Source organism: Elgaria multicarinata, chromosome 5, assembly GCF_023053635.1.
Source record: "Elgaria multicarinata webbii isolate HBS135686 ecotype San Diego chromosome 5, rElgMul1.1.pri, whole genome shotgun sequence".
Taxonomy (NCBI): domain Eukaryota; kingdom Metazoa; phylum Chordata; class Lepidosauria; order Squamata; family Anguidae; genus Elgaria; species Elgaria multicarinata.
This window is the reverse complement of record NC_086175.1, coordinates 68,947,472-68,972,399: the sequence shown is the minus strand read 5'-3', so window position 1 is coordinate 68,972,399 and position 24,928 is coordinate 68,947,472. Positions and strand designations below refer to the sequence as shown.

The 24,928-nt window shown below is 41.2% G+C and overlaps 1 protein-coding gene across 3 annotated transcripts in view; it reads left to right on the top strand.

Moving 5' to 3' along the window:
* Positions 1-23,980, top strand: part of AGPAT3 (1-acylglycerol-3-phosphate O-acyltransferase 3) — a 102,256-nt gene extending 78,276 nt beyond the window's left edge. For all 3 annotated transcript variants that reach the window (XM_063126570.1, XM_063126571.1, XM_063126569.1), the window contains exons 3-9: positions 5,473-5,642; positions 6,324-6,485; positions 8,837-8,990; positions 11,314-11,416; positions 14,965-15,040; positions 19,181-19,379; positions 21,848-23,980. In XM_063126570.1, the coding sequence (XP_062982640.1) occupies positions 5,473-5,642; positions 6,324-6,485; positions 8,837-8,990; positions 11,314-11,416; positions 14,965-15,040; positions 19,181-19,379; positions 21,848-21,936 (953 nt within the window). In that variant the 3' untranslated portion in view covers positions 21,937-23,980. The remainder of the gene's footprint in view (positions 1-5,472; positions 5,643-6,323; positions 6,486-8,836; positions 8,991-11,313; positions 11,417-14,964; positions 15,041-19,180; positions 19,380-21,847) is intronic.
* Positions 23,981-24,928: the final 948 nt, after the last annotated feature.

The window sequence follows — 24,928 nt, the reverse complement described above, 5'->3', positions numbered from 1 at the left end:
GGGCGAGCGCCCACCGATGCGGATGCTGCGCGATTTGGCCCACCACTAGACATTATGATATTGGCAATGTTTTTTTCATTCCTATTGATCTCCAAAATGGAAGTTGCCTTCCCCCGTTTTTTTCTTTTTACATACTGGATCAACGTTTTCATCGACCTGACCTCCACAACCCCAAGATCCCTTTTCTGGTCAACGCCAGCTCAGACCCATCAGTGTATATGAAGTTAGGACTTCTTGCTCCAGTGTATATCACTTCACACTTGTTTACATTGGACCCCATTTGCCATTTTAATGCCCATTTCCCCAATCTGGAGAGATACTTTTGGAGTTATTCACAACCTCTTTGTATTTCAATAACCCTAAGGTGAACATTGTTAATTCCTCCTCTGGCCTTGCTTCCAGTCCCCAAAACTTCACCTTGTGCAGGCAGTGAAGAAGAGAAGGAATTGTTTTCCTTCTAAAAGTATTTACTTTCCCTTGCCTTGTTCTGCTTTTTCAATGCTACCCATTTATAATTTCCCAGTTTGCATCTTTCCTAATCTTTTCCCACATGTGCATTTGTATATTTACTCATGCTTCTCTGGTGCCTGTTTTTGTTGATTGGTTGATTTGCTTGCTTGCCTCTTGATTCTTTGGAGCTTCTTTTGCTTTCAAAATCCTTCTACGGATGCGAGTGTTTGCTCCCTCTCACCCACGTTGGCTACTCGGGTATTCACTCCAGCACTTGCTGTTTTCCAGACATCGCTTGCACAGGCTGTTAACGCAGGGCAAGATTTTTAAGAATCTTCCATATAGTCCCCTAGATTCTTTATTACGGAGTCTGTCATAAGGAACAGATTCCAGAGGGGTAGCTGTGATCACCTGTTGCAGCAAACACGCGCACACACGCACACATGCACGTCTTTTGAACCTTAAAGACTTTTTTTTCCATTTTCTCATCTTTAAGGTGTAATAGGACTCAGTTCTTTATCTGAAAAACCATTAAGGGAAAACAGACCCAACAAACAATCTTTTTCCAACTCACCCCATTGTGCTGCTAAATTGCTATACATTTAACTACGTAGCTCTAGGAGCAAGGTCATTGCTGAGGCCACCATATCCCTGGTCGTTCTCCCTGGCTTCAGGAAAGTCCATGACTTTGGCATATGCTTTCTGTAGTCTTTTCCTACAGGGTTGCCTCTCTCCACTGCCCTTAGCTTAAACAATTCAGAAGTTTTCCACTAACCCCAAAAGAATGGGGTGTGTGTGATTGTTCTCTTTGTGTTTATGAGCGGGTGTTGGGAAATTATTCTAAGCATTCAGTGGTCTTTGGTTATACCTAAACTCTCTTGCTCAGGTTGATTTTAAAATGGCATGATCTACTTAAACCAATTCTCAGATTCAGGTCCTTTAGTGTGTTACTCTTGTCCATGAGGCTGTGCAAGCTTTACTTAAGGGTCAAGCGTAGCCCCCTTTTTTTTGTACATCTGCTTCTTTTCCTTACAGCGAGAATTTTCAGCTATGGCAAGGATAACTGCTATGAATAATGCGTAAGCATCAAATTCTATTTACAGCTCCTTTTCAAGGTGGATTTTTCAGTTTAACAGCTGGCATAGAGCTGGGGGAGAGAACTTATAGGCAAGGAGATCATCACTGTCTTGATGTTAGGTGGCCATTTTAGTGAAACGCAGGATAGCTGTCAGGTGAGTGGTTGGGAGCTTTTCGTGCAGTACTCAAAGTTGCCAGTTTGGGCTAGTTTCAAGACGAACAGAGGGGCAATACCCTAGTGTCGGAGTCCATTTTTGATATGTATCCAGTCAACAGGTTCAGACCGTGGCATCTCCAGTTAAAAGGTCTCAGGTACAAAAACTGGAACGGAGATCTTGGAGATTGGCCATCAAAGTAGCTAGTGCTGGGCTATCTACTTTATCTAGACTGGAAGACGGCTGCTTATACAGTTAATTTCCCAACCCTCTTCAGCTGGTTGACTACGTGAAATTTATAGGGCTTTGCTAGAAATCAAATGCAAGGATTATTGCTGTGTACCTGGAAGTGGAGGGTGGCTGTTTTTGAATTGGCTGTCTTGATGTTGGGAGCAGAGGCTTGGCAGAAACAACTTGGTATGTTTGACTGAGTTGGAATCTGGGGCCTGCACTGGTTCTGCATTTGGTACTAGAATGACCATGATTCTTACGGCTTTTTAACCGTCCTTTCACAGCCTCTGAGATTGCAGTCCTATACCCACCTTTCTGGGAATAGGCTTCATTGAACTTCTGAAAAGACCTGTGTAGGATTGCACTGTAAATGGTGTTAGGTCAGTGGAGTTGTCAGATTTCAGTACACTCTTTCAAAAAGCAGAAACTGCAAATTTTGCTTACAACTTTATTTTTTTAACTAAATTTCTAGCCCTTAACGTTTGTAGAAAAAAAATTGCCATTTGTTCCAGATATGCAGACAGACGTGTCAGCGTATTTGAAGCAGCTTTTGTCTTGGGGCTGATGCTTACCTAGTACTGCACTCATGATAAGTCCTCACTTGAGGACCTGAAGCTGAGCATATGAACTACCAAGAACTGCATTTAGGGTAATGTGAAGAGATATGTAAGTCCCTGTTGATGGTGGTCCCTTATGACTATTTAGACATGGTGCAGTCCAAACTGGGCTCCTTAGACAGATACCTTCCTTCCAGATTGCTCTTCAAGTGTAACTTTATTATTGCTGTTATTGTTTTTCAAAGGCACTTCATAGAAATGGCACAGGGTTTTTTTAAACACAATATAATCATTTGATGAAGTAATTTTGGAACCCGAAACCTTTTCCCCGCCAAGGGATGCCAGCCATGTGGAAGTCATTCACAGACTCAGTCCCTAAGGAGATTTCAGTCTCTTGCTGAGTAGCTCTTAACTAGAATTATCAATGCTGCAATTCTCTAAAAAGCTCCTTCCTGTTGTAAAGCAGCATGGATGTTTCGTCTGACTTCCTGCATACAGAAAATACTTCACTGCATATTTTATTCATGAGGAGAATCTATATTCCAACCTTATTCATTCTGGCTAGCTCAAAAGGAGTTCTGCTTTTTAATAGCTCGGCATGTCCAGTTTTTACCAGCAACAATGATACAACCAAACCTAAATGGAGGGGTTATTATTTGCAAGATTTCTGCACATTACAGCTTAGCAAATGGTGATGTTAGGCCTCATTACTCTTTTTTGCACATTCAGTTTCAAAGAGAAGCCATGGCATTTTTCACTAAGTGCTAGGTGATGATCTCTGCTCTTTAAATATTAAAGCAGAATTCTAACAGATGCAGGAGGCAGACCTATAGATATCAGTTGTATAAATCTCAACACATTTCAAGCAATTGGCTCTTTATCAGATGACTGGTTCTATTGTAAAAAAAATTTTTTTGATAACTTGCTCCAAAAGGAGCCACACCCTAACAATGAGCTTCCAGTATTCAGTAGTATTCTGCCTCTGAATATGGAAGCTCAATTAGGCTGTCATGGCCATTAACAGATTTATTGTTGATTAATTTGCCTAATCCTTTTATATATATTCATCAAAGCCAGTGGCCATCACCACATTATATAGTAGTGAATTCCAGATATTAATTATACATGATATGAACGTGTACCACTTTTGTCAGTTTCGCACCTACTGCAAAATTACTAATAAATTTTGTTGGGAGATCCCCCTCCCAAAGTTTCAGTAGTATCCATTTTGTACTGCAAGGTCCATGTAAATATGCAACTAAAAATTGCTTTTAGAAACTATTCTCTTTAATCCTTTGACTTAAGGCCCTGCTTTATGGCTCTTGAAGCCTCTAGTACTGAGTACTAAAAGCTTTGCCTAAGGTAAGAGCTAAATCATTCCATTTTAGGCTTGGTGATCAGCAGAGTAACACAAAGTTAAAATATGAAAAATTAAAAGCATTTAAAGTTGGAATACTTAAAGGTTGAATCCATCTGCAGTGTACTATAATTGCTGCCTACCTGCTATTAAAGCACACACAAACATACACACACACACACCCTTGCTAGCCAATTCTTGTAGAGTATATTATTGTTTATAAATTATGCACTTCTTTGACTTTGCATTTCTCCTGCTTTTAAAACCATAAAATTAAGAGTAAAGTTTAGCACTGGAAAGCTATATCTGGATTTTAATTTTTGTTTTATTTTGTTTCAAAGCCAGTTTTGCCCAGAGCTTTTAAAAAGTACAAACAAATGCAACTTCAACAATATCAATATTGGATTTTTAGGAGTATGGCAAACCAGGATCTGGGTTTGTTAGTTTTTCCTCCAGCACTGGTGAAGTCAGTACTGTAAATATTTCTCTAGACCTCATTTTCTGCTCTTTTTATTTCCCCCTCAAGCTATTTTGTGTTGGTAGGAACTGTCAAAAAGGATGGAGAGTTGCAGTCTAAAGGTCTTTTAGGCCATCCAGTACAGCCACAGGGTTCCCGCCTTACAAAACACAGATACACAAACAGAGATCTCCAGTGGTATGGTAGAGCTTGGACAGCTTTATTCAGAGCCCTACGTAGTTACAGAGGAAGAACAGCAAAGACTGCTGTTATCCTTCAGTTGTATGATGGGCTATAATTTGAAATCAGATAGTAACAGAAAGGGTTCGATACACTCAACGGTGCTTATAACCCTGCATGGAAATGAAATGTCGCTTCCGTTTCCCCTCCATGTTTTAAGCCGTCTTCTTCTATGAGTGGCACAAGTTTAAAGTGATTTCAGGATGTTCTGCTACAGTAAACACTCATCTGAATGGAGCTTGGGGATGGTGCTGATGTAAATGCTACTGATTAAGCAACTGGGGAGGGAATACGCATTGGGATTTGCCAGCCTTCTCCCTTCAGATATTGAAAGCAGATTTCCCATCCTGGGTTAAGTGGGAACTTAGGAGCAACATTAAATACTGCTGGATTTAGCTGCAGTTCGAACCTGCAGGGGAAATTTCTGCTGCAGAGTGGAGAGCGGAGTGGACCACTCCCAATTGTTCAAGGATGGTTAAGCAGCTTGCAGAGATATGTACCATCCAAGCAGAAATCCTGGGAATTGACTAAGGCACTGTTTGTATTGTAAGAGCTTTCGAGAAATGATGGTCTTTATGTTGGTTGGAAATTGAATGGCCGTCTTGTTTGTGGCTGACAACCGTGTTGGAAACTGGCCAAGCTGACTAAACATTTCTTTGTACCTCTGAAGTCTAGAAAGCTTGCCGTCTTATAAAGTGTGGCTGAAATGTTAAAAGTATTTTGAAGAAAATGATGCACACTAATAAATGGTACACACTAATAAACGGTGGTTTACATACTGCAAATTGGTTGCTTCTGCCCTCGCAAATAATAAATATAATTGCATTGTCAACAGCAACTGCAACACAGCGGGTTCAAAGGGAGACCCAGAAGGGGAATGGGCTGCAATATATGGCGGTGTAAAATGTTATAACTAATCTATTTTGTTTCTTTCCTCCTGTGATCTAGAGTTAGTGATGTTGCTGGAATGGTGGTCTGGTACAGAATGCACTTTATTCTCAGACCAGGCCACAATCAATAAGTTTGGAAAAGAACATGTCATTATCATCCTGAACCACAACTTTGAAATAGATTTTCTGTGTGGCTGGACTATGACGGAGCGCTTTGGGATTTTAGGGGTGAGTGGTGGTAGCCTTGAACTTACTATAGCCTTTGACATCATAATGGTTTAGTTTGTAGGATGGGGTGCTTTTTCCCCCTTTTTCTTTCTTTTTTACTTGGAAGGCGAAGGTAATTGTCTTTTTGTTTAAAAGTGTTCCTATTGCATAAAGGTCCCTCCTGCTAACAGCAAAAATAAAACATTTAAAATGTTAAAATTAGAAAGCCATTGTGGTATAGTAGTTAGAGCAGGAGTAGGCAACTTGGTGCCAGTCAGACAATCAGATACAACTCATGTAATTCCTGACCATTGGCCATGCTGGCTGGGGCTTATGGGAGTTGTAGTCCAAAACAGCTAGAGAGCCCCTGTTGCGTAACTCTGGGTTAGAGTGTCCAGCTAGAACTGGGGGGACCTGAGCACAAATCAGCACTTAGTCATGGAGCTGACTGGGTAACCTTGGACCACTCACTGTCTCTCAGCCTAATCTACTTCACAGGGTTGTTAGGATAAAACAGGGAGGAGGAGAACCATATATGTTCCTTGAGCTCCTTGGAAGAAAGGTGGGATGTGAGTGGAATAAATACATGACCGGTAGGTTCCAGAAAATGCATTAGGCCACCTCAGAACACGTTTGAAAATGGACTATTTGAAAATGATATGTTGTAGGTTTTATGGCAACGTTTTATGGTGTTTCTTTTAGAGTTCCAAAGTTCTAGCTAAGAAAGAACTGTTGTATGTGCCCCTAATTGGCTGGACATGGTACTTCCTGGAGATTGTTTTCTGCAAAAGGAAATGGGAAGAAGATAAAGACACAGTTGTTGAAGGGCTAAAACGATTGTCTGATTATCCAGAGTATATGTGGGTAAGTGAGGCTTTGCACAGCACATCTTCTCTACTTTGAATAGGATGGTGAAACATTAGTCTTGTATAGTGTGTGTGTGTTTGTATTAAATTTATATATATTTCTGTATTGTGTACCATTATCTTAAATAAGTGGTTCCCAAACTTTTTCAGGTAACTGCCCCCTTGGTTCCACAAATTCATGCCCAGTGCCCCCTACTCTACACTATAAAAATTATTTTTCAAATAGCGGTTTTCAATGACCCGCTAAGGAAGATAATAACAGTAAAATTCAAAACAGTAACAATTAATTGAATATTTATTCAAAATCCAATTACATTTTTTTAGTTTATTCAATTAAACATAATTGATGAACTTGATCCAGTGATATCATCTTTTCAAAGTCTGATAGCCATTTAGCAAGAATATTAGATACCACATTTAGTAACTAGGGTAGAGTACCCCACTATTCTGTAAATTCTTAATGTGATGGATGGGCTTGATGCAGTGATACCAGTTTCCCAATGTCTGGTTTAAAGTCACTTAACATGAGTCTTAAATCACCACGTTTAGTAATCTGGAATCGATTTCTTTGCTTGGAGAGAAGTAGGCAGACCATACTAAAACCACATTCCACCAAATATGATGTTGGAAATGCAACCAGGAGCTTCTGAACCACTCTCCGTAGCGCAGGATAGCGATCAGAAATTTCCTTCTGTAACCAAAACTCCTGGTACGATTTCTTAAACTTTGGCTTCAGCTCAATGTCATTTTGTAGTTCAATTGGCCCCTTTAAATGGGAAGCACTTGCCAAGGGAGGGAGGGAAAAGAGAGCGAACCAAGCAGGGTATGTCTCTTCATTACCATTAATACACATGTGGATTCTTCCCCTATATGGCTTGGGACCAAACTACCTTCTCCCATAAAAATGTCCCTGGGTTTTGAGACCTTCTGGAGAGGTGTTTCTCGGAAAAGACCACCTCGAGCTCCCCCCTGCTGCCCCTTTGCCTCTTAGCGCCCCCCTGCCTCCCCCTTGCTTCTTAACGCCCCCCCTATGCAATCCCACCTCCCCCAAGGGGGCGGTACTGCCCACTTTGGGAACCACTGTCTTAAATCCTTAGTTTTTATGGCTTATTTCAAGACATTCCAACCGTACGTTGGTGGTCGTATTTGCATATGGTACAAAACCATATTTTAATGTGAGGGATGTTGCAGAATTTGCCTTGCAACATTGCTCTATTACTCCAGGCAGTCTTACAAGGATATAGTTAGCAGTTTAATGAAAGGTAACACACACAAATGCCTATATGAATGTTTTGTTCTAAATGTACATGCTGGGAAGCCAACATGTATATCACTAACCCATTGTGAGGAGTGAAACAAATATATGTAATATTTCCTACATCCCACTGACCGTAAAGAAGATGTTTTGAGCATGTGTGAAAATCCTATGTTTGGCTGAGTTCTCATCCTGAAGAGTTCTGGGGTGAGGGGCTCTACCTTGTACTTGAGGCTGAGGAGCATTCTCAAGAGTACCTTAAATACTAGCAATAGGTGAATTCAAAGTTCATCCACCAAGCAACAGAGCTCACCACACAGTTCAAGTCAGGAGATTATTATTATTATTATTATTTATTTATTTATTTATTTATTTATTTATTTATTTATTTATTTATTTATATAGCACCATCAATGTATATGGTGCTGTACATGGAGATGGAATGGCAGGCAAAATATCTGGGCTTTGGACAGAACACATTGGAAACAGATGACTAAGGCCAGCAAGCAAATAGTCTGGATTAGATTTCCCCAACCTGGCACCATGCTGTCTGAGGATGATGGGAGTTGTGGCCAAAGGAAGGCTGGTCTAGAGTGGTGGTCAGAAGCCTCCTGAGGAATAAAGTATGTGCTGCAGGGAGTTGTGTGGCCTTGAAAGAATCTCCCAGGGAAAGAGATGGCCTTGTGGTTCTGAAATGTATGCTCTGGTCATGCGCTAAGTCTCCTAGTTTACCTGTTCGTAGCAGTGGGACCGATGTGGTAGTGAAGGTGAGATGCCAGGAGCTGAGGGAATTTCTGGGGAGGAGTTATTGGTATTTAAGTATGTTGGGAGGTATTCCTCTAGGCAGGCAATAGAAGAAAAACAGCCTCCGAGGATTCCTCTCTCTTACCCTCTGTGGAAGTTTTTCCAGGAGAAGATTATTCTTAGGGAGAGGATCTGGGCTTTTGGTATCCTGCAGTCCTCATTGTGATGCAGAGGTCTCTGAATTCAGATCCAGGGTCATATCAGTCTGCTTAAATTAGCCGCACGCGTGCACCATCACCTTCTCTTTGAATGGTAATGCAGATGTTTCCCCTTCTTGTTCTGTGCCACAGTTTCTCTTGTATTGTGAAGGAACTCGTTTTACAGAGACTAAACATCGTATCAGCATGGAGGTGGCAGAAGCCAAAGGATTGCCTCCACTCAAATATCACCTTTTGCCCAGGACCAAAGGTTTCACTACTGCTGTCCAGTGTCTCAGGGGAACAGGTATCTATTTCCTTGGCCTTGTTTGCAGTATTTATTAATAATTATGTTTTAGATTAGTTGTTGCTATTGGTCACTAGGGTTTTCTTAATGCAGAATCTCTATTTCTATTGACATTGCTAAGATTTGATTTTGTAAATAATCTTAATGCACCGAGTACTTCCCCTTTGAATTCAGAGAAATTAATAATGCTACTTAGCACTTCACATTTCTAAAGTGGTGCGCAAACATTACCTAATTAACACTCCCAGCATGCATGTGAGGTGTAATTTTGTGTTATGCCACACAGGCAATGCTGTTAAATAGGACAGATGGCTGGCTAAATGTTATTGACGGGTTACATACTTGACTATGTCTTATCAACTACACACATCAAAGCAGTACTGTAGATGTTGGAGCTAAAAGGATCTAGAAAATCACCTTGTTCCCTTCTCTGCTGATGGATGATTAATCACATTTTAATGCCATTGTTCATCTGCTAAGATATTCTAAAAGCAGGTTTTTACAGTGTCCAGTGATGATTCTAGAGCCTCCCTCTGCCATTTATTATTATTATTATTATTATTTATTTATTTATTTATTTATTTATATAGCACCATCAATGTACATGATGCTGTCATTTGAAATCATTTTCCCTTCTGATGTGGAAATCAAGAAGAGTCAAGCTCCAATTTAAGTGCTTAAATGCTGTTGATTTCAGGAGCACTTTAAACACATGTAGTTTTCCCTGTATTGCACTTAATATATCAGAGTCACTGGAATTCTGTAACAAGTATTGAGTATTGAATCTCAATGAAGGACCTTGTAGGGTGGTCCTGGATAAATCACTATTTCATATTCAATTACTTTTCTGCAAGACAGTGTTAACCAACCATTCAGGATATTTGTGAGGATTGATAAGTACATCATACATTAAAGTCCCAATTTTCCCTTTTTGTGTCTAAAGTAATTGTCCTTTCTCTGGTAATATGTGTTACCATATTAGTATCTACCCCTCTGTATACATAATCTCAGGGTTCTTTCTCACCTATTGGTTGCAGAATGGGTAGAACTCGCAGAACTTACAGTTTGACACTACGGCTTGGTTCAGATGTAACACCAAGCCATGAGCCTTGGACTCATGAACTCCTTCCTCTCCTTTTCCTCCCCTCTTTTTGTTGTGCATTCTGATTCCATGATTACTGAACTTGCAGCAAACCATAGTTTGTTGTTATATGCAAACACAGTGAACTGTGCTTAGCACAACCCATAGACCTTCCAATCATGCTAAACCACAGTTTTGCATTATGTGCAAGAGCTTGCTACCCACCACCACCCCCTTCTCCTTTGGCAGAGCTGCTAGAAGACTTCTGCTTTAAATAAACCTCTGCTTATCATTTTATAGCTGGCTTTAATTATGATTTGCCTGAACAAGCCAGGATTGGAAACCACAGTTTGATCTTCGTTTGTTTGGACACATCATAGTTTAAACCAACCACTGGTTGCCCTAGTTGAGATGAAACTACAAACTGCAATTAGTTTAAAACAGAAGTGGATTTCATACCACTTTTTCACTGCCATGCTATAGGAGGAGAAGAGAAGGGGGAGTGCGCAAGTTGGAGTCAAGTGAACTATGGTTTAGTGTTGCTTCTGACTGTAGCCATTGTCTGCTCACAAATCAGAATTGGAAATCATCATTAATCCCTGGTTTTCAGTCCTGGTTTGCAGGCAGACTGCAGCCTTATTCGGGTATTTATTACTGTGTAGGCTAAACACATGAGGAGGGAGAGCACTAGCCACTCCTCCTCGTGTATTTCCACTTCCCTCTACACATGGAAGGTGACATTCTGAAAAGGAGAGCTTCTATAAGTGGAGCCTTTCCATGTGATTTTGAATGCTGATTTTCTAGTGTTCCAGATTGCATGAAGTGCTTCCACAGAAAGAAGAGGCTCCCCTTTTCAGACTATTGCCCTCCACATGTAGCGGGCAATGGAAACGTGTGGGGATGGGGCGGGGCTAGCACATTCTCCTTCCTTACATGTTTAGCCTACATAGAGAAAGGAATGTGGAATAGGGTTTGTGGATTGGCCTTATGAAAGGACCAGCACTAAAAGTTGTAGGGAGCATATACCTGCCCAGCAAGTGCAATGAGTGTGACTGACCCTGGTCCATTTAGTGCTGTTAAAGTTGCAGTGCAGTTGTTGTTTTTGGTAATACACCGCGTGACCAGTAGAGCAGCGTGTTTGGAGAATTATGTGCTTGTCTGTGGGCTTTAACATAATACAAAATGTTGAATTCTAGCAGTCTGAAGACTGAAATAATGACTATCTCATCTTGCTTGGAATAGTTTCAGCAGTGTATGATGTGACGTTAAACTTCAGAGGAAACAAGAACCCATCCTTACTAGGAATCCTTTATGGGAAGAAATACGAAGCAGATATGTGTGTCAGGTGAGCATGTATCCATGGCATGTTGTCCTTGTGTCCAAACATGGTGGTGAAGCTGCCACTTTTACCTGTGCTCCCCACCCCCAACCTCCGCTTTCGGATCTTTAGCTTTGTTCAGGCTCCTTTCGCCATTGGTATCAGAGCACAAAGGCAAATGCGGCAGCAAACAAGCCATGAATCCTTTCAAAGTAGCAATTTGCTCAAGCTGCTCTTTTTGCTGATTCCATGTTTAATTTGAAAGGTCTGTTGGGTTACTTGGGAATACATTATGTCAAGTTCCATCAACATAGTATGCCAAGCACCACCTTTTAAAAAATGGATAAATAGCAAAGTATAGCCCAATCATACTCATCACGTCTTCTAGATAAAGTCTGGCTTGAGTTCCTGGGATCCATTTGTCTGGACTTTTTCCAACTATGCTTGCTGTTGAACAATATGGATTGGTGACCTGACTTCTCCTCTTCCTTTTTTTTTTTAAAAAAAATATATTATTATTTTAAAAGAATTGCAGGAATGATTTCTGGCTGGGTCAATTGCAAGCCTATCTGAAATAAGTTATTTCTTCACAGATGATGGTGATAAAACCTATATCATTTCCTTTGGTGTTTGTAATTATGACTACAGCCATCATAGGAACGTCTAAATTAGAGCTGTCAGATGTAAAATCCAAGGGCCTTACAGTGAGGATGGGAATTGTAGTCCAGCACATCTGGAGGGAAGCCATGTTGGGGAAGGCTGCTGTAGACAAAACTAAGCTATAGATGGAGAAATGATCTGACTCTGTGTAAGGCAGTCTACTATGTTCCTGCCATGTTCAGACCCATGGACTGATATAATGCCATTGTTAGGCATGTATAACAGGCCGAGAGCAATCAGGTTCTGAAGAGTAAAAGAACCAAAGTGGTGTAGCTAACATTCTCCTTTCCCAACCACAGAACCTTTATCGTAGTAATAGCCTTGGCCTCTACTTAAGATTGCCTGAATGACATGGATGTCTTCATCAACGTCTTCAGATGTCTGAGGCTCCTGGTACAAGATCTGATCTCTCTTGACCGTATAGCCTTTGCTTGGGTGAAAGAAAGGAAGCAGTGCACACACTGGTTGTTTCCAGATGCCAGGAGCCCGCTGTCTGGAAGCACGCTCTTTTAAAATTTCCATAGTAAGCTGTATCCTTTTTGGATAAAGGCTATTTCCCCCCAACTTCATAATATTATGAGAAATGTTCACTACATAACCTACATATTCTGGCTATGGGCACCCTCTAGTGGCAGATTCATTGCAGGGATACAGCAATACAGGGTGTTCAATGATATTTGATTCATACTGTACAAGAGAGTAAAATGTAACTTGTTAGGATAAGGATCTCCGTAAGGGAGATACTAAGTTGTTTGGCCATATTGTAAGTATATCTTACAGATTTTTGCACATGTGTGCCACTTTTGTAAGTTTGGGTTCAGTGTGGGTATTTTGCAAGCAAAATGTTCACTGGTTTACCTTTTTTAAATAAGCAGGGGAAAGACCAGATAGTCATGTTCAGATTTGTACAACCTCTGAGAAAGTTCCTACATAAAACTATGAATAACAGCACAATCCATTGCATGTTTACTCAGGAGTAAGTTCCACTGTGTTGAAAGGGCGTTACTCCCAGGTAAGTATACATAGGGTTGCAGCCTAAGTGAACTTTTTGTAGGGTTGATTTTGCAAATAGAATCTTACAGAGGCGCTTTAGAAAATTTGGCAATGAACAACTCCATTTCACTCTGTAGTCCCAATCTGCCAGGAGTGTTTCCAAGAATCTGGCCAAATGATTGGGCATTAACAATGGACGTAAGACTTTTTTGTGGATTGTGCCGTTGCTCTCTCAGGTATTGAGGTTTTTTGTTGCAGATGTTGCTCTATACCAGCCTTCCCCAATGTGGTGCCCTCCATAAGTTTAGGACTACAATTCCTACCACCCCTGACCATTGACTGTGCTGCCTGTGGCTTATGGAGATTGTAGTCCAAAACATCTGGAGGACACCAGATTGGAGAAGCCTTCTCTATAGTGCTTTGTCACTTTTGCTGTGTTAGATCTGCTCAAGTTTCATCATGTTCTCACAAATGACATTCCAGTAGTACAGGGAACTGATCAAGTGTCAGTATGTGATGAAGCACTAAACCCTATTCAGCTATTTTAAACCTGAATAGTGTAAACACGTGAGGGGAGGGAATGCTTCAGCCCTGCCCCTCTCCTCCTCCTCCTCCTCCTCCTCCTCCTCCTCCTCCTCCTCATCTGTTTATTTCTTACCTGCCTCTCCCTCTGGATGGAGGCAGGGAACAACATTGAATACAAAAATACTATAAAATACATAAAACTGATTAAAAACATGTATAAAACTAATACATTATTGAATGTTTCTTGTCATGTTTCATTGCCCTGTACATGTGGAGGGCGACTGTCTGAAGCGGAGAGCCTCCTCTGTCTGCAGGGGCTCTCCGTGTGATCTGGAACACTGATTGTCCGGCATTTCAGATCACATCGAAAGTCCCCTTGGATAGAGGAGGCTCTCTGCTTCAGACCATTGTCTTCCGTGCATATAGGGAGATGAAAGCGGTGAAGGTGAGGGGCAGGGCTAAAGCACTCCCTCCCTTCACTTGTGTTTATTCTATTCAGGTTTAGAACAATTCAACAAGGCTGCAGTAGTAGTAGTAACATTTGTGCAGTGCTTCAGGGTATTCAAAATGCTTCAGAACAACCCTGCAAGATAAGTCAGTGTCGTTAACTGCCATATTAATCTTTGTAAACTGCCCAGAGAGATTCAGCTATGAGGGGTAATAATAATAATATTGCAGATGGGGTTGTGGGGGTGGGGGTGGGGCACTGATGTGAACAGAAAGTGGCTTGCTTAAGTCCATGGATTAAGTTCATGACAGAGGCAACATTCAAACTGAGCTATACGTTTTGAGGTTAGAAATTGAAGGTTAGTAGAATGAATGGAAGATGGGTTCCTTGGCAGTAGGGGAAGAGATGAAATATCAGCTGGTGGCCTGGAATTCAACCAATTCAGGTTCACTGCTATCATGTGAAATGAGATGTCCTCAGGAAGAGTCGCAGCTTTCTCCCTAATCTTTAATGTGCCGAACTTGATAGTGATTACTCAGCAGTGTGGGCATAGGATTTTGCAGATCCTCAAAGACATTCTTTTTATTATTACTTGACATATTCCAGGACTGAAGATGTGTCACGGAAAATAGAATCTGCTCAAGTGGAATGGCGATTGGAAATGCAGCAGTAATTTAATACAAACACTTTCTTTCAAAGGTGAACTGAAGCTGTTTACAACACAGATGTGCATCCTTCCCACCTAGGAATATATACAGGAATTCTGGGGAAGAAGGGAAAGAGGAGTTGAACAAATTCTGATGTTGATAGTCTTCCTGATTATTTGTATGAACCATTCAGGTTTACAAAATGGATGCTATGTCCAGTTGCACCCCATATTTAATGTACATATTGTGATTATTCTTTCTCTAACAAAAGCTCTTTATTGAACCTCTTTTAAACCACATAGGAGGTTTCCTCTAGAAGATATCCCTTTGGATGAAAAGGAAGCAGCAAAGTGGCTTCATAGACTTTACCAGGAAAAGGTAAATAGCTCGTCTCCCCTTAAAATTCTATAGAATAATATACTCATGAAATGAATTATCAAGAAAAGACAATATTGCAAACTTCAGGCAATTCCCCTTCTCTTTAAGGGAGCAACTAGATGTAACTTGGGAGATATGTGATGAAGACCGCATACAGTTCTTTGCATTCTCTTCCCCTCCTTATTGTTTTACTTTGATTTTATTAGATTGTAAGCCTATGCGGCAGGGTCTTGCTATTTACTGCTTTACTCTGTACAGCACCATGTACACTGATGGTGCTATATAAATAAATAAATTAATAATAATAATAATAATAATAATAATAATAATAAGTACATAGCAACTATTGGGGGCAAGGGGGCATGTGAATTGGACTAAGACCATGGTGCTAGAAAGTAACCCTTATCCCCTACACTGCATTCCCAAATAAAATTACTCCCATATGATACTTGTATTTCCCCCCCTCAGGGCCATGGTTCCAATCAGATTGGTGGCTGCTACTAACCTGGCTGTATTATAACAATGTGAGATCCTAATTGCCAGTCTTCCATGTCACAACTAGTTTAGCCCTGATTGATCAGAAAGTATGATATAAGCTTTCTCTGTGAGCCAGAATTGTTTTCATATCTATGTTTTATATTGGATTTGATGAAATCCTACAATATTCCATAGAAATTATGTAGCATATCATCAATGTTGGCCCAAAGCATTTCTCTCCTCTGCCTCTTGACGATCATCAGACAATAGAATCAGCTTAGAAGACTTACAGCCATTTTAATTGCATACAGATATGTGTGAAACAACGAAGTGGACAGGAAAACAACAACATAAAGTCTAAAAAACAATAGATACCTAGTATACTCTAGCTTTCACGTAGCAGAGAGAGCGAGCCCAACATTACATCAAAACAATCTTATCATATCTTGATTACTGTACGCTATTCTACCACAAAAAGTTAGCATTTCTTGAAGCCACCAATCAATATTTTTGGGATAGGCAACAAGAGCTGTGTGCCCCATGCTTTAGGCCTGCACATCAGGCACTAAAGGTCCAAGTGCATTGGTGTTTGCCCACATTCTGATCCTAAAACAAAGATGGGCAAAGGTGAGTGTGCATACTCTCTGCTAGACCATGTTGATGTGATGTAACACTTCCTCCAACAAGAGGGCCACAATCTTTCCATCAATGTGACATCTGTGTTGGATTCATTCACGGCACATACGGGCTACCCGTGACCCATGGGCTGCATCCAGGCCTCACAAAGCTTCTATATAGCTGGCATGGGTGTCAAATTCCCCCCTCAAATTCTGTACTGCCACTGAGGGAGAAAAAGGCATGTGGGGAAAGTCATCCCCACCTGTCTTCCTTCCCATGAAGGTCACGCTCCTTCCAGCCCTCCAAACAGTAGCCCCTCCCTTCTCCACCACAGCAGGGAGAATCTTTGAAAGCCTGGATCAAACTTGTTCTCACTAGTGCAGTCCCCATTTTCAAGGACTTTTATCTCTCTGCTGCATTAGGGAGGGGTCTTCCCTTTTCCACCCTAATGGGGAGAACTTTTAAAAGCCATGAACTCCACTTCCAAAGGGATCTCAGTGTGCATGGAGGTGCAGGGAACTTAAACATCCCCACACGCTGGGATGGGGCGAATTGTATGTCTTAATATGGAGGGAGGAGAACAGGGTGTTTGACAGTGGGGGCTGAGCAGGGAAGCTGTGCATGTGGGTGTCTGACTCACCACTGCATGTGACCTTCAGAGGCAAAAAGGTTGCCCACCTCTATGGGATTTCTCAGTGCCAACAACCAAAGAAGTGGTTATAGTGGCTCTGACCCCAAGGAGTTGGGAATCTTGTTGTATGAGACGGAATGTTCATTCAAGTGAAGTGGGAATGTATGCTAATAAAGATTCCAATAGGCTGGATCAGGAGCAGCCTTACCATAAGGTAGTGTGAAGCAGTCACATCAGGTGGCGGATGCTGGGAGGTGGCAACAAGGTATTGGAGGGGAGAACTGTGTGCCAAGCAGCCTGTTCTGTGCTCCCAAGGTAGCTTACTGCCTTCTGGTGCAGTAGATGATGTTACCCTACCACCAGTGTTGAAGAAAGATCCAACTATTCTGTCAAGTTGGATTTTGTACATGGAATGGGAGCAGGTGCTAAGCCGAAAGCAACTGTGGTCTACAGGCTGTGGTTTCTATACACATATCCCACATACTGTACACTCATACTTGCTTCTGTGTACTGAACATGTCAATGGAAGCTGAAATAGTAGAAGACTAATTACTGTTGTGAATTGTAGATTGCCGTTAAGTCTATGGGGGGAAGCTTTGAATAAAGTGGAAGCGTTTGTGACCTGATGTCTTCTGATACTGCTCTTCTCAGGGAATAATAAACTTGAAACTAAAAGATGGAATTGCATGATAACAGCAGCAGCAATCACGTGAAGGCTTGCTGCAGGATGGAAGCAAATACTGCAGATGAACTGTTAAGTTGAGACTTTGTTGTGTAAAACATCAAGATTAGTGATAGGTTGGAACTCAAAAAGGGGACAGAGGACATCAGATCTCAAGGACCTGAAGCATTTATTAGGTCCAGAACCATACAAAATTCTGGGCGAACTCCACATAGGCTCATTTGGCCCGTTTTGCTTCCCCCTTGGCTGTGAGTCCATTCAGTGCCCCTTCTCAAATCATACCAAGATTGAGGTCAGGAGCAGGGAGGGCTTGTGGCAAACTAAGGCCTTCATCTCCAGGCTGGGATGCTGCTGAAAGCATGTTGGCAACAAGAAACATGGCAGCTACTTCTCAACATTAGTGGATGCTGCTGCATATGCATGTGGCATTGTTCAGGCCACACTTGCGAGACCTATGATGGCCATGAGCTCTCCTCGCATCTTGGTAAGTTTTAGAACAGGGGAGTGTTTGTTGTGGTAATTGGTGGCAAGGAGGCCTCCAAGTCACATCATGCTCTGGGTAGCATCATAATGAATGGGACAAGGCCCTCTTTGGAATGTGGCCAAACTATAAAATGATTTATAGTTTGGTTTAGTGAACAATGAGCGTCCTTCAAGATAGTTTTAACTGAGTCCATCCTGACTTAGGTTTGGAGTGCCTGCCCATTGCTAATCATAGCTGTCTATTGAATAGAGTTTGAGGCCTCATTTGGTGTTATGAGAGCAAGCCACAACAAGCATTGGGTTCATATACTTCTCCTTATCTCCTCCAGCATGGCCACAATGATTGGTCTGGAAGCTTTTATTTTCATTTTAGTTTAATTGCCGCTTGCTTTGTCATCCAAATCTGAACTGACTGATTAATTTTTGCGATGGTTTTGCTGAAACAAGCCAACTTCAAACCATAGTTTATGAAGCTGACTTGGTTCAACTAACCATAATTAAGCTTTACCATTGTATAGGGCTCACGTGACATGCTAAAGTGCAGTTAAGTCTTCTCACAGCAATGCTAGAAGAGGTGATGGGGAGTGCACAAGCCCAAGGCTCTCACAGGCTCATTGCGCCCCATGATTTGCAACATTAACCTATGGTTTAACGTTATGTCTGAATGCAGTTTAAGTTTACCACCTGCTAACTCTCCCCACAACTGATTGTGTAAATGGGGGCCTAAATGTTGTGGAGAATATCTTGAATTTAACCATTGTTACATATTTCTAAGGGCTAGTTCTTGTGTTTTATTTAAGCAATTGTCATTACACTTGATACCAGTTTCAGTTTATCAAGTGCTCACTGTGTTTATGTGAATAATGTAATATGTGAAATTAGTACACATTTCAGGGAGTTATTGTACACTTTGCCACTCGGGTTGTTCTCTATTTTTCCTCAGCTGGTCTGCACATGGCATTTTGCTGCTATGATTTTTGTCCTTTCCCAGTGGTATTGGAAAAATGTTACAGGATCTATAAAAGCAATGGTGTTCAAGAAGGTACAAGAGTATAGATCATCTAGTTTCTCTAAATGTTTTTTTTTAATAATCATTAGTAAAAATAATACAAATTCCTCCCACAGCAACCAGTGGTAGTGGGTCATACGGGCCTGCCTCTGTGACATTATTAAAATCTACAGGCTTTGAATCACTTGAATGCAATCCTATGCATTCCCAATTTTGAAACCTTTTCTTTCTCTCTTCAAGGATGCTTTACAAGAGAAGTATAATCAAGACGGTATATTTCCTGGGGAGCAAATCAAACCTCCCAGAAGACCGTGGACTCTCCTCAACTTTCTCTTCTGGGCTACCATTCTCCTGTCTCCTCTTTTCAAATTTGGTTTTGGAATTTTTGCAAGTGGATCACCTCTTCTGATTCTAGCATTCCTGGGCTTTGTTGGAGCAGGTAATAAAACTGGGGGGAAAAAACCTTTATCTTCCCATGGGGCATTGAGTTGAGATACATGCATGAGAATCCTATGATGCAGCCAGACACCAGTATCATTTTCTCAGTTAGTTGGCTCAGTTGTAGGATGAGGGGGGGAGAATTATGTCTGCTAAGCACTATCTATCATCTTTCATTTATCACTTCTGTCTGCCTACCTGCCTGCACTTGAACACAGTGATTACTAGACCTGAAGATTAGTACTTTGAGAAATGTATTCAGAATCTCTTTTATTATTTATTTTGGCTTTCTTTCCTAATCTGTCCCCAACAGGGCAACTTACAATACATATTTCATTTTACCTTCGCAATAGCCCAATGAAAAGATATTTCTTTAAGGCCATCCGTTAATGTGTCCTCTGGACAAAGCTAACCATTAGTCCCCTGCATCATTCTCATATATATATATATATATATATATATATATATATATATATATATTCTTTTGTGCTAACTCTTGTGCTGCTGCTAATCTTTTAGGTGGGCAGAAGGTAGATCTGGATCTACTGGTCGATTTCTGGGTGATTTGCAGTAGATCAGCAAGGTTTTCTGACTCTCAGTTGTTTAAAAATAGCAACAACAAAATGACATGCACATATACCCAAGTTATACTGTGCAAATGTGGAATGTTTGCGGTAACCAAGAGGGTAGGTTCTCTTGTAGGAGCTCCTTTCAGTGCTAGTACTCAGTACAAGTTCTTGGGTTCAGAATTCTTTAAGGCTTCTTCTTTTGCATCTGGCTCCCGTTGCTGGATCGCAGTGTTCTAGTAAAAAACAACAATGTAGATCCTGCCAGCGTAAAGACATACCCACCCCTATTTTAGGCCCGGAGTTAAGCATATTTAAACACACTGAAATAAATAGGCTTACATGCACTTCCTGCTAGGTTGGACTGTGGCCTTAATAACAAAACAACCCGGTTATCTGTAACACTGACATGTTAGCCTTTGGAGTGAACAACTTCAGAGTAGTTGTTTTGATTTTATGTTAAGAGCCTTCCCCCTCTGCTTTTTAAAGTATTTAAGTTCACTGGGGCACCGTGTTCAGCATGTTACTGCATTAGTGTTCACATGCTGCTTATAACCATTTCATAAGGGGTGAGGTAGGCTGCGCAGCATTTGCCCCTGTTCAGTGAACAGCCTAGGACTGTGGGACATACTTCAGTTTCTCTCACCTGGACGAGTCCCTGTTGGAGAAATGAAAGGAATGCAAAGGTGCACTACAGAAGGCACGTGGAATGGGAGAAGGAAAGACAGGTTAGATTTCTGCTAATGATGCTAACATTTCCACCAGTACTTACAATCAGGTAGTATTGTTTCCAAAGACTAGGGGCCTTTCTACACCTAAGGATTATCCCAGGAAAATGGAGGGATCGTCCCTGCTTGCTCCCGGGATCCCCTGTGCGTCATTTGGATGCACAGGGATGATTCCGGGACAATCCCGGGGGGAAAGGCAGGTGTAGAAATGGCCTTAGAGTTCAGAACACCTACCACAGGAAGTAGAAAGCACTTCCTTTATTCCTGCTTCTGGCCTTTGACCTATTTGAGTCCTCTTAGAAGCTTGATGTCTGCATGTGTCTGTATGTACACAAACAGGGTTGTGCATATTCCACAGTTCTGTGCAGCTGCAGAATTTGATGATACAACATTCAATGTCCCAAGACATTCTAGCCCCTTTTGGCTGTGAAGAGAAGTTTAAAACTGTCTAGGCAATGCCTGGCAAAAATCTGAGAAGTGGTAGTTGTGTGTGGTGGAGAGTAGGGCTTGACGTAGCTGGGCTTTCAGAATGTCTCCTAAGAACATAAGAAGTGCCCTGATGCTGGATCACACCGAGGGTCCATCTAGTCCAGCACTCTGTTCACACAGTGGCCAACCAGCCATCGGCCAGGGACCAACAAGGCAGGACCTGGTGCAACAGCACCCTCCCACCCATGTTCCCCAGTAACTGGTGCACACAGGCTTCTGCCTCGGATACTGGAGATAGCACACAACCATCAGGGCAAGTAGCCTAATGCAGGGTGGGAAACCAATGGCCCTCCAGATGTTGAACTCCAATTCCCATCAGCCCTAGCTAGTATAGCCAGTGGTCAGAGATGATGGGGGTTACAGCCCAGAAACATCCGGAGGAACACATGTTGCCCACCTATCCTTGTGGCTAGCTGAAGCAGAATACATTCTGCAAAATAACTGTGTGTATTTGTGTATGCACACAATACACACACACACAAGTTTTCATCATTTGTAAAGTTTCCAGAATTTATTTTTCCTTGGTGCAGAATTTTGGTTATATATTTAAGCACTGATATACATGTCCCTATCCATGGTGTGTTTATATATTTTATTCATACATACACACATTTCTTGCTGCTTTGCTGAAATAGTGGAGTAACTCCCACTGAAACTTAGTAATTGCTTCTCTTTCTGTTTTAAAGCTTCCTTTGGAGTTCGTAGACTGATAGGAGTAACGGAAATAGAAAAGGGCTCCAGCTACGGCAACCAAGAGATCAAGAAAAAGAAATAATTTTACAGATGCAGTTCTGAACATATAACAAGACTATGGTATCAAATTAACTTCATTGAAAGAAAGACACTTAGAAAACTTATCTTTTTTTCTTATTAACTGATAACTAATAATACTTGAGCCAAGACTGAAGAAATTGGAAGATTCAAGAGAAGAGGAAATAATTGACTACTTATCTGCCTAAGGATCCCTGTATTCATAGTTTTGGGAGAAAAATCCGGGCTAAAAACAAGCTGCTTCTTCTTTTTTGCTTTATTGTGGGTGCAAGGGGGAGCTAATGGGCAGAGCTACATGCATCTTCAGATAACTGGTTTGTCTTTCAAGAGTACAACAGTTGCTCTGCAAGAGGAACTTCTGGATGTTTCTTCTTGCTAAAACCAATTTAATACTTTCTTATTCTTAGCATCTTTTTTTTTGAAAAGCTAAGGCAGCATGCATTGCAGCAAAACACAGTCTCCAGTTAATTTATAGCTGTTCCTTGGGGAGGACGCCACTTGGAAAAGTTACTTAATTTTAATTTTAATACTTATTAATTTCCACACGACAATGGCATTTTAATGGCAGCAGTACCTCACTGATAAGCACATACTTTCAACCAGATGTTACTAGCATGAATGCAATTCCAAGCCTTTCCCCCCCCCCCACTTCTTTCCCTTATGCTGTCCCAATTAAAATTGGAACAAGCTTAGCTCAGTTTCCTACATAGATATTGGACTTACTATTTATTCCTTTAAAAAAAAAACTAAAAGAAAGGAAAAGGAAAAAGAACCCTACATGATGCCACTGGCACGTGAACCTATGTGACTAGGGGCTTCTCAGTATCCTGGTTTCATGAGTTTCTTCAAGGGGTCTATTCTGCTCAAAAATCTCCTGCATGGCTTCTTGTGAAAAACAGCATAAACCAGCACAGGAGCCTGGAAAAGAACTTGTATTTAAAACTCTGTACTTGAAAGTATTTTCCTCTAAAATCAGAAGAACTCTCTTCCAATTAAACATGTTAGGGGCTCGGATGTCACTTGACTATGTTACCACAGTAGATTGCCATTTAAAACAACAATCATGTTGAAGCTTTTGAAAAGGCTTTTAGTATCCAAACCCCCCACACTGGTTCACCTTTTTTGTATTTTCTGCTGCACATCAGAGCTACCGGTAAGCCTGTTTGCACGATCAAACAATTCACCATAGCTTATTTAAGCCACAGTGGGCAGTGGCTTGTGCCAGCGGCCATTTTGAATATTCAAGCTGCAACCGCGGCTTATTGTGTCATCCCAAGCCAGAGGTGCTAGCTTGTATAAAGGTTAAACAATCCTCGCAGAACCCATGGCCTGTTTCAGGGTTATGCGAGCATTGTTTAACCCTTGCACAACTTATCCCCACCGTGTTCGGACAACATGAAAAGCTGCAGTTGTAGCTTGAATGTTCAGGATGGTGCCCATGGATGCCGTGACCCAACATGGCTTAAATAAGCCATGATGAGCTGCAGTGATTGTATGAACTTGATCAATATGTTTTGGTGTGCTTTTTTTTTTTTACCATCTCTGGCTCCAAAGAACACTGGTAGGACGTACACAGCCTTCAGGTGGAGGCTGCATTCAGTCACAGCCATCAAGGTTGCTTCTCTGTGGTAAGCCATTTGTTTGAAGTGGCCTGCAAATCAACCACATGTAGATTGATATGATAAGCCCAAGTGTCTCCATATAATGGATGTTGTAAGTAAATGGTTAGCCACGAGGAGGCTGCCTCCCTGTAGAAGCTATTTCTGTGCAGCTGTCCTTAACAAAACTTTGCAGATTGATATTTGCATATGTTTAAAAGAGGGGAATTTGTAGGTATGTGAGAGTGGCATATATCTTCTAGTGCTGGGACCAAATTTTGCCACCAGCTCTGCACTAAAAAAACACCCCTCAATTATGCTCTATAAATAAATAGAATTTAAAGAGGAATTAAGCCCTACTGCTTCTTACAATGTAATATTAACACACATGTTCTTATTTGAATATTAATTTTAACAGATTGTATTAAATCATTTTGTTTCTCTCTCTCTCACTCACACACACACACACACACACACACACACACACACACACACACACACACCAAGGGTAAATGTGTAATATTTTACTTTCAACATGTAACTGTTGACAATAACTTTTTGTTCCCTAACTGCAGGAGCTGATTTAAAAAAAAATCTGAATACCTTTGCTTGCAAGTTGCCCCTTTGAAACATGAAGAATTCTTTGTGGGAATTGCTTGTCTTTGATTTCTCATGCACATGCCTGTTTGCTTAGGGATTTCTAAATGAAAGGTTTTTGAAGTTGCCTTTATGGGTCATGATCAAAGTAACTGATATGCAAGCATGGTAGAGAATGGTATGTTGTTCTGCTGCACCAGTTCTTGACTTGTCGCTGAAGAGACGAACTATTTTTCAAACTGAATTGTTGCTTTTCTTCAGCAGGGAAGAAAGACTATTGGAGCAAAAGTTCTAAGGGTGCAATCCTATGTAGGTTTAGGCAGAATAATGTCCTGCAATTTCCAGCCATTTCCCAGCCAGCATGGGAATGTTTGGAGTTGCTGAGAGTTATAGGATTTTTTCCTGGCTAAACATGCATAGGATTATGCCTTAATTGCATCAATTTCTTTCCTGCATGCATATACCAGTAGCGTAGATCACTGCCCATAATATCCATGCATTTTGCTACGTCCTTCCCCTAGCATAACATTGCACTATCAGTCCCAGAATGGGCAAGTTTTGCCTCCTGAGGGATAAAATTACCCTAGCTGTAAGGGCAGACAACACTTATTGACTTCATTGGAAGTTGAACATGTACTTCTTGGCAGAGGAGGCAGAATTCAGCCATGACCGTCTATTTTACTCAGTATTCATTTTCTGCTTTTTGATTTGTTTTAAAACATTAAACAGCTGAACAGGGAACATTTTTCTCCGTTTTCTAACTGGAGGACTGAAACAGGCAGGATTGTGGTGTTGCTTTTA